The sequence below is a fragment of the Hordeum vulgare genome, chromosome 4H (assembly GCF_904849725.1).
Source record: "Hordeum vulgare subsp. vulgare chromosome 4H, MorexV3_pseudomolecules_assembly, whole genome shotgun sequence".
Classification (NCBI taxonomy): Eukaryota; Viridiplantae; Streptophyta; class Magnoliopsida; order Poales; family Poaceae; genus Hordeum; species Hordeum vulgare.
Window position 1 is genome coordinate 106,525,998 of NC_058521.1, and position 10,382 is coordinate 106,536,379.

The 10,382-nt window shown below is 43.6% G+C and overlaps 1 protein-coding gene and 1 long non-coding RNA gene across 4 annotated transcripts; one reads left to right on the forward strand and one right to left on the reverse strand.

The window, feature by feature from the left end:
* Positions 1–722: 722 nt before the first annotated feature.
* LOC123448040 lies at positions 723–10,178 on the reverse strand. 3 transcript variants are annotated; one of them, XR_006631592.1, is made up of 6 exons: positions 9,409–10,178; positions 8,881–9,273; positions 8,129–8,729; positions 4,739–4,964; positions 1,759–1,865; positions 723–1,032 (listed from the first exon to the last, which is right to left on the reverse strand). It is a non-coding gene; the product is annotated as an uncharacterized LOC123448040 (long non-coding RNA). The 3 variants fall into 3 exon arrangements; XR_006631593.1 differs by having other exon boundaries at positions 8,129–8,803; XR_006631591.1 differs by having other exon boundaries at positions 8,129–9,273.
* On the forward strand, positions 3,293–5,642 carry LOC123448039 (B3 domain-containing protein Os11g0156000-like). The gene is made up of 3 exons (XM_045124809.1): positions 3,293–4,680; positions 4,774–4,957; positions 5,061–5,642. Exons 1-3 carry the CDS (start codon positions 4,059–4,061, stop codon positions 5,068–5,070), a joined length of 816 nt encoding a protein of 271 aa, XP_044980744.1. The 5' UTR covers positions 3,293–4,058; the 3' UTR covers positions 5,071–5,642.
* Positions 10,179–10,382: the final 204 nt, after the last annotated feature.

Here is a 10,382-nt window from a genome sequence, read left to right on the forward strand (position 1 = left end):
AACGGATAAAATCACCGTTCGTTTGGTTCGACGATTGAAGTTGCTCTTATATATAAAGGATACATCTTAAAAAATGAATTGAACAAGACTACAAATAACAGTCTAACAATTATGACTCCAACGTCGGTTTTTCTCTCTCTGTAAAAACACAAAAGTATCCATGACAAAATGAGCTCAACTAATTATGGAGGATTCTGTCACTCAAAGTCCATGCCATGGAATATATGCTGTGCAATCTTGCAACGAGATTTCATTATACATATATGCTTGCTTAAAAACAGGATTTAAATAGAAGCCGTGCTAGAGGAAACAGAATCACATTGTAGCACGCTAGCCATCACCACAAAAGTGTTACATGCCAGAACCATAGGGTTATGGCTCTTAAGCTAATGCCATCATAATGCTGCACATATTATTCGGTTGACATGACATTTTTAGCCTTTTAACATAGCTCAGTTTCCAAGAGGTAATGATATGTCAGCAAACAGCTAGGATGCAGATTTTTTTTTTATGAAATATACCCCCTCCAATTTTAAATAAAAGTCTTTTTAGAAGTTTCAATAGGAAACTACATGTTGATGTATATAGACATACTTTAGAGCGTAGATTCACTAATTTTGCTTCATACGTAGTCCTTTTGTAAAATCTCTAAAAGGACCTATATTTAGGAACGGAGGGAGTACTTGCCAACCGAACGTTAACCCCGTAAGGGGCAATTATCATTTCAGATGAAGATATTTAGATACTTTTGATTTTGCAATATTAAAAGGTCCAAGATTGGTAATGCTTCATTGCACACTTCCCACGGTGGCATGTATATATTTGTGAATAGAGAGGAGTAACATGCTGCACTCAAGGCTCCAAGTCCCACATCTGCATGAACTCGGCAAAACATGCATCGCCTCTTGGAAAGGAGCTGAGACCACAGGGATAACTAAACTAGGAGCATTAGCATGTGTCCCCTTATCTTGAGTTATCTTGTATTCAATTCCATGGGATACCAACTCATTCATGTGCATGGAGAAACCAAACCTGCATTATGAAAAGATTGGGCAGGTGAGCTGCATCATTGAGTTGAGAAAAAAGGACCTGCAGCGTGGCTCCCTACTCCCTATTCATGGTCATGTTTAAGTATGATACACTTGGTCAAATTTCACAAGTGCATGCACTACACCAATGCGTCCGGCATATGGGTGACAATATTCTAGTTACCCTGCCACTCCTTGACAAAACAGACAATAAAATCAAGTTGCAACTTGCAGTTCTTTCTTGATTCTTGGCCAAAGTCTGGACATGCAGTCGACAGAACGAAGATTAACTGTCTATGTTAGTTAAACTAGTCCATTACTACACACCAAACTTGTGATTCTGGAAGAAAAGAAAATCGTAATGATCAAACATCTTAAATTCCACTAAATATATCATGTGTGCACATAATGCGCATATTACCAGTTTCCTCGAAACAAAATAGTGAGCGCTTATTCCACTTCTGCATAGCACCACACCTAGAGCTAAACATAGGACTTGGTAGTTTAACCAGGTGAATCGATGTGATATAGTATACATATAATCATGTAGCTATTGAGACTCAATTTTCTTTATTGCATAGTATGTGACTCTGTGTGCACGCACAAAGAAAACTGCAGAATATATAATTTTCTGGGAATTTGTATAAAACAGGAGCAACTATGAGGGCTGGGAGTTGTACACACTGACAAGGCAAATACGAAGACTAACTGGGGACAAAAATCTTATCACCTGATTCACAATCCGTTGGAAACTGGAGAAGGGTGCATGCATGATCTCTGTGCCGTTCCAGTTCTCATCCTGGCGTTTGGGAACTTGAAGCACCATCAACATGAACGCTGAACAGAAAGCAGAAGAGGCAATGACAAGGCCACGTGAGATTATGATCACGTACATGTATATCCCCATTATTCTGGTGCAGGATTAACAGAAAGCAGGGTCAGAAGTAAAGATAATGAAATGAGCGGGAGGATGATTTCTTTAGGTCTGTTGATCATTGCTATGATTAGATTCTTGACAGTACACCCTAACATAAAAATGACCTCTCCGGTTCCTCCAAAGTTTGGCAAACTGAATAACAGTTAACATAAGCATGCATGCATTAGTCAGCACACAATGTATCTAGCCATAACAGCTTCCCCCAAAACCATGTGATGGAATGCCTGTCTCCAAAGAAGCAAGCAAAGCGACATCGCGGATTTTGTCCTTGATATTTTATGGAATCTGATACAGATCTGCCATTATAAATTTATAAAAGAAAGAAGAAGAAAAAAACAGATCACCCAATGTCCTGTGATTCCAATCCTTTAGCAACGATAGGTGCTCCCCCAAACGCCCAATGTTTATTAGGACACAAGAAATTAAATCATTTCATCCAACCAAAACCACCCTTCTTGTACCCTCAAGAGAGGCAGGTTGTCATGGCCCCCTGGACCGTTGCAGGTACTGTAGCGCATATACTGGATTGTAGCACTATGACAGCACGCACCAGCGAAGCGGGTTTAGTTTGTTGGACTGGATTCATTTTACTAAGTACTCCCTCCGTTCCAAAATATAAGACCTTTTAGAGATTTCACTAGAAGACTATATACGAAGCAAAATAAGTGAATCTATTATCTAAAATATGTCTATGTACATCCGTATGTAGTTCATAGAGCAATCTCTAAAAGGTCTTATATTTAGGAACGGAGGGAGTAGAAGTTAGACTGAACTTTTAGAAACAGAGTTTGAGTTTTAGGAGATACACAATCGTGTCAACCTTAGAGAATGCTAAACTTAATAAGTAGGACGAAATAATTGGTCTGTCAATAGCACACCAATTGTCCACTCCTCCCTACTTGCCCAGCCATGAACTCGGTTGATTTATTTATGACACGAGTTGTCCTGCACCAAATGGAAATAATACTAGTCCAGTACTACCTTACAGTCAAATTCAAGCCATTGTGTAAGAATCTAGCCAAAACCAGCACCTTGCTTGCAAGTCCTGCCCGGTTAGGTTGTCAGCCAGGCATTCAATTAGACAGACCTGGCACAACTCTTGATTGTGTTGAATCTGAGATGAAAAATAAAATGGCTGGCGCTAGTACCACATGATAGCGCATGATAATAAAATCCCACGGTCCATACGCCCTCAAATGTCACATCTGGCGAGACCAGGCAGTACCAAGAACTGAACAAGTAATTGCCTACCAGCTATTCCAAGCGGACCACAGATTTAAACTATAAATTTCTGCCAAATTATCAACCAAACTCTTCCAGCTAATCCATCAAGTCGGTCGATGCAGATTGCCACATGTTATTCTCTAAAAAATCCCTCCAGCAAGTACTAGTAAATGTTACTCAGTTCAAAGTGCACAGTAGAATGGACTCTTGTAAAAATGGAAGGCCTGGAATATATTCTCTTCCTTAGTTAGAACGGGGCCTTGGAAATGGGAGGCTAATGACAGTGAATACTCAGTCACACATAGCCTCCAACCACCAAGGCACATGGAAGCAGTGGTAGGGCCTACTCTATTCTACTCCACCTCTTGGATGGCTGTGATTAGGCCACAATGGCGAGGCACCAACTTTGAAGCACCACCACCTGATCATTCCTCATCAGCACCTAGCTACACACGGAAACTACATATTCTAACCTCAGCATCGGCAGCAGCTACACACTGAAAGAAACCACATATAAATATATTCTAACCCCAGCAACTTTGAAGCCCCTCACTTTGATTCTTCCTGTCTAGCTAGGTTAAAAATACTACGTATGCTCCCTCCCAAGATCAAAATGCACTGAGCTAGTAGCTGCTGAGCCCTCATGTACCAGAGAAAATATTAATTCATCACATGGGCACCCCCAAAGCTCCCTCCCCTTGGTAGGCTATAAATGCCTGCCCATGACATCTGCATGGTTCTCTACACCACACAACATCACCACTGCTAGGTGCTAGCTACTCCTACTCCATCGATCGATCGTCCCAGTCCCAGCTTTTGCCACACACGAACAAGAGCCTAACACGTTTTCCACCCAGCAGCTAGCTAGGATGGCCATGAATCCTCTCTCCCAGGAGCACCCCAATGCATGGCCATGGGGGGTGGCCATGTACACGAACCTGCACTACCAGCAGTACCACTACGAGAAGGAGCACCTGTTTGAGAAGGCCCTCACGCCCAGCGATGTAGGCAAGCTCAACAGGCTGGTGATCCCGAAGCAGCACGCCGAGAGGTGCTTCCCTCTTGGCGGCGAGTCTGGGGAGAAGGGCTTGCTCCTGTCCTTTGACGACGAAGCCGGCAAGCCGTGGCGGTTCAGGTACTCGTACTGGACCAGCAGCCAGAGCTACGTGCTCACCAAGGGCTGGAGCCGGTACGTCAAGGAGAAGCATCTGGACGCCGGCGACGTCGTGCACTTTGAGAGGGTGCGCGGCCTCGGCACCGGCGACCGTCTCTTCATCGGCTGCAGGCGCCGCGGCGACGTCAGTGCACCAACAGCAGTGCCACCACCGCCTGCCGTGCGTGTGGTGCCGGCCTCCGGGCACAACCCCAGGGAGCAGCAGCCATGGAGCCCAATGTGCTACAGCACATCCGGCTCATACCCTACTAGCCCGGCCACCTCCCACGCCTACCGTCGCTCAGCAGAGCACGATCACAGCGACATGCACCATGCAGGTAAGATTAAGGCTGCATGAACTGAAGAAGAAACCAAGACACGTTGCCATTTTCGTACCTCTAACGCCATTTCTGCGGAATGAACAATCGCAGGAGAACCCCAGTGGGACGCAGACGCCAGAAGCTGCAGCCCAGCCTCGGCACCGACACGCCGGCTCAGGTTGTTCGGCGTGAACCTCGACTGCGGGCCAGAGCCAGAGGCAGAAGCCGCGCCGGCGACGTACGGCTACGTGCACCAGAACCCCTACGCCGCCATGTCTCCAGTTCCCAGCAACCGGTCAGTACTGAAACATCATTTGAGTTGAATCATCAATGATCGCGACAACTAGTAGCCACATATAATTCTGAAAAATTGACCAATCAAGAACTCGACATGACAGTGGCAGTTGATGAAGAAGATGACGAGGAGATCTGATGCCATGCCTTTCTTTGCATGAGCCGAACAACCAGCGGTGGAACAAGTTACTAGCACCACCACCACCACCACCACCAGCCTACTACTGCTGCTGTGCACCAAGTGACAGGTTTGAATTGACCCGTGGAAGGAAAAGGAAGGAAGTGGGGAGATCCCTTGTTCCCCGGTCAATCTTCCATCCACGCACCCATCCATCCATCCATCCATTCACCGCCCCTTTTCTTTTTCTTCTTTTCTCCCCTTTTTGTCTTCCAGAAACACCATTTGATGTACGGCGGCAGGCATGGGTGAGTGAGGGGAGGATTCAGGAAAAAGAGAGGGCTACACAGACAGGCAGACTTGTGTATGTATGTGTCATGTCTGCGAGTGAGTGCTTCAGTAGGGCCAAGAAGAACCTCTGAAGCTGATGTATCCTCTCCTGCCTGCTCAAGAAACATCCCCATGGGGATTTTGTTCTCTCCCCTCTCTCTTTTCGGTACAGTTCTACTGTTGTAGAGCTCAAGCAATCAATTAATTGGTGGTGGTGTAACTGCTTTCACTTTTGCAATCAATAGGGCTCAATGCTTTCACTCCCACCTAGAAGTGTAAGGATTAAGTAGCAATGTATTCCGTCACTTCAAATCTTTTGCCTCGGCTTCAAAAAAAAAAAAAGGCCCTGTTAGGAATAACCGAATAAGGGATATTTTTCATGTCCGTGCCAACCATGAACTGATTCATGTTGAATACATGGAAACATAACCACTAACAATTTCATGAAAAGAAAAATTAGCAAATGGCAGCATTAAAAAATAAAATTGTATTAAAGCAGCGACAAGTACTATGGATCGGAGGGAGTAGCATAAATGATGCCCACATCTGCGGATTTTTCCTTATCTTAATATTTAGTGGTCGGTCTCAACCTTTTTGTTCCCTCGGGGAGGAAAAGTTCAACAAAAGATGAATGTACTAGTGGGCTCAGTTTCCCCTAATAGGATATACTGAAACAAAAGGCTGGCTAAGCTGATGGTCTAACAAGCACTAAGCCCAGACACAAAAGGCCGCTAAACTCCAATAACCAGCATGATTCCTCACAAACATGTATCAAAAGAAAATTAGAGCTATGTCTCCAGCTTTGTTGCCTATGTAAACAAACCAGCATGAGACAAACAACATGTTATTGTTATGACCAGTCAATGTTACAAAGTAGATGCTGGAGGAACATGAGCTAAACTGACCTGGTGATACCTGCTCTTCAAGCCTTAGCAGAGGGCAAGCCATCGCCAGCCATAAAAGATTAGCCGTACTGCCAGCTTGCGAAACACGCCGAGGCTAAAATAAAGTGCCTGGAGAATCTAGATTAAAAGCCTAACACCTAGGTCACCAATCTGGTGTAAGCACTTGTTGTAAAGACTAGAGATTGCAGGTGCAAGTTGCCTGAGAAGTAGGTCTTGCTACATACATGCATGCACGTAGTGGAGAATACCAGGACAAGCAGCTATTAAAACAAGGTCCTAGATCATTCGACCGATCAACTTTAGAAATGATGATTAAAACTAGCAGGTTAACTACTGTATCAACAGCGAGATTTCCTGTCCACTACTGTAACACGAGCCATGTGCAGCGCAGGGGCAAGCTTTCCCTAATTCCAAAAGCATGACAGCATTTTATCCCAGGGTTGCATGATTAACACTTTTGAACACCAAAACCAATCTATCTTAGCATTAGCGCAAATGTGTCATGTGAGCGCCATAATGGTAAAGCAGACTCTCACTCTATGTAACACATACCGAGAAGGTGCAACTGAAAAGTAGAGACTAATCGCATCATCTGCAGTTTTTTAAGCTGGGAGCAAAACCTATTAACTGTGCCCTACTGAGTAGTAGCGTTGTTGGGAAAAGTCAAAAGAAAAAAAATAGGGATACCATGCAAACGGGGTGCCAGGGGCCGGATCGACCCACAAACTGGACCTACAATATGCTGGCCATGATGCACCCATCAGGCATCAGCTACTGGATCTCGTTGCTTTCCAAATAAGTCACCGCCTTCATGAGGCGAGGCTCATGAGCCAGCATGGTCCACAGGCAACGGGCTGGCCTGATGAATGCTCATGTCTTACTGTACTGTAGTTATATGCATCGTTTGCCGTTTTCCCCAGTACCTGGCTAGTGGTTCTAGACGCCTGCCTTTGTACAGAAACAGTACTTTCCTTGAGAAAAACAGGTCAGATGGTGGGCCATTGGAGGACTGTAAGTGCCTAAGGTATGTCTGATTGTGCTATAAAACTATGATGTGCCAATGTGGAAACTACTCTACAACATATATTTAAGCTGCTAATGATAACATATGGACAAGCATATACACTGTGTCCAGATTTCGTCCCGTGTCTTGTTTGGTACAAAGAGAATGAGTAGGCCTCCAAATTGTTGGCGAGATATGAGTCAAGACTCAGAATAGCAACCTCCTAGACCAACTGATGATCATCATGATGACAAATAAATTAGTTAAATATTTAATTTTGAGCAATGAAAGTGATGCCATTTTCCAAAGGAAGAAAATAAAGCATCAGAATTCAGGGATTTATATGTTTGAGAAATAAATGAAAACATGTGTCTGAGAAGAGGGAGCAGCTACATGTCAAATGAGAAGTCAAAAGGTGTGTGGTATTATTTCTAGAATATTAGCCCTATCTGGCTACCCAAATGGTAGAGAAAGACAAAACTGTTGAGAAAATATTTTTTTGTAGAATGTCTGACTAAAGCTTCAGCGTAACTTGGTTTCCAACTGTACAAGTCACAAGAGATGAATCACAGAATCAAGTTATGTATGAGTTTTTCCTGACCAACAAGTTAAATGGATTTTTTTTCCGAAACGGACAAGTTAAATGGGTTTAAAACCTACATGAGCAGGTTCGCGTTGCTGCAACACATTTGCCAGTAACAGTTGTGTTCAATGCAACAGGGTGAACTACAGTATCAAATACGGAGTATAAAATAAGTGTTGAACAAATTGCAGAAAACATGAGAGTGGGAACACTGGCAAGGGAATGGAGCATACCACTTTCCATAGGTCATCATTCTTTGATCGGAAACAACAATGAGGATGGTGAAATCATAAGGGAGCGAACCAAGATGTGCATCAATCGCTGCTGTTATCTACTGCAGCACACCCATAGACAATAGTGCCCAGTATTTGCATTGCAGCGAATCACTTCCAGAGACACCCAAATCAGCAGGGGCACGGAAAGAAGAAATCCACTTCCAGAACATTTGTACATGAATAAATCCTTGACATCTAAGAGGCATTGTCTTATGATGTATGGCGCAACTACTGGACAAGACAAGAGCTTGTAGGTCACTAAGTCTGTTCAGATGATCAAGGACCCACATCTGGGCTACCATTTGCTGTGCACAGTTCAGATGATACTGCTGATATTACACCAAATGGGGTCAGCAGCATGACATTATTGACTTCAATGGCCAATCTCACAATATAAGTCGACATGGATCTTTAAAGCAGCAGAGCCACTACTCACAGGACAATAATTTGCTACATGATGGGAGCACCACTCAAGATGATTGGTCTCATTCAGTTCTGAATCCCCAGAAGTCCCCACAAGAACATGAACCATCCTTAAAATGGTTGAATCTACAGATATCTGGCAATGACCAGACGTTCAGTAAGATGGGTTGCAATCTTCATGAACTCATGGAGAAATGGAAGTTACAGATCCTAAGGTTTTGTATATTGTAAGTAGTTGGTAATACTAACTTAAGTTGATTAAACCAAAGAAAGTAACAAGTCCTCACTTTGGTATTTAAGCAGCTCCGGACTCCCACTTCGAGCAGTCATGCACATACATGAAGGTCACTTTGCGTATTAGCTGGCCCTGTGTAGAGGTCTTCTCATCTCACTGTAAATTACCTTTTAACTTATTATAGAGGGTGATCTGTATCAGTCGTCAAGATACTATCCCACTTTGGACTGGCAGCATATATATCTGAATGTCAAACATGGTTTCCACCCTTGTCAGGTCCAAGTTGGAAAAACTGCTTGCTCTCTATTCCGGCTAATGTTATTCTCCTGTAGCTCCTGCATTACCCTGGCAAAGATCCTCACATAGAAGCAGTAGGTTCAAACACTGTTACTGGAACCAAATCCCAGGTCTTGTCAATCTTCCTAGCTCATCCAGAAACATCAACCTTTCAAAAAATAGAGAAGGATATTAGCCAGGTTCAACCGAATGATCACTCATTAGCAATCTTAAGTAGTGACGGCCCTCTCCAAATAAGCTTGCATGACTGCATACTGACAGTACAGGTAAACGGGTACCTTACCTTCATTCAGAGAAACCCTTAACCACTTCATTTTCTTGAAAGAATCTTAACTCCGCAAGAGTGAGCATGCCTAGAAAAACCAGCGACCATTGCACCCCCCCCCCCCCCTCCTCCAACCTGCAGGCAACTCATGCATAGATATCCACGAGATATGCTCCAACGAAGATGTTTCCATGAAAATCGTACTTTGCAATTATTGTATTTACTTGAGAAACCCTCAATTATCAATGCTAAACATGCACGTGTACTATGGATAGCAGAAAGAGTGAATCCATTCAACAGTACTCCTTCCCTTTGTGCTATCCTGAAGAGCATTATGCGCATACCCTGCAAGTAAATGCAGTTCTCTGTGGCATCTTTTCACAAATCCGGCTTGCATCCTTAAATCTGGAGTATTAAGCTTTGCATAAACATCACAAACTACAGTTCTGGCAGAACTACTGGAGTCCAGTGCAAGCTTGAGGGCCATGGCGTGTAACTGCTTGCATTTACACAAAGCATATTTTCCAGGACATGCACATAGAGTGCTGCTAAAGGTAAATTCACTCATGTGCATCCCTTCTTGGTGCATCACTGAGAAAAAGTACCAGACCTTGCATATCCTCTCCACTACGAGTACCCAGCAATCATGGTGCTACATGAGACCATACTTTTGACCGGCATTGCATCAAAATGATGATGAGCACAGTCATTCTGATCACGTTTTGAGTACACACTGATAAGAATAACGGTTGCATGTGAGAGTATCTGTTCCCAGACAAAGAGGAATATCTAACCTGATGCCAGCTTTTCCCAACCAAGATGGCAAAAGGACCTCTCCGCACATAGCAATGCCACTACAAAAATAAGGTACAATTATTAAAGAAACTCTCATATATCAGATTGTCTATCGTTTACTTCTTAAAATGCTGCCTGATAGAGTGCCGGCTTGTAACATGAACAGACATACAAGCCCATTCATGCAAACATGTAGA

What these genes read in the sequence shown, in the direction of transcription:
- LOC123448039 (XM_045124809.1), top strand. Translation starts at nt 4,059, where the DNA reads ATGGCCATGAATCCTCTCTCCCAGGAGCACCCCAATGCATGGCCATGG. An exon ending in CAGCGACATGCACCATGCAG is followed by an intron (nt 4,681 to 4,773) that starts GTAAGATTAAGG and finishes GAACAATCGCAG; the next exon opens with GAGAACCCCAGTGGGACGCA.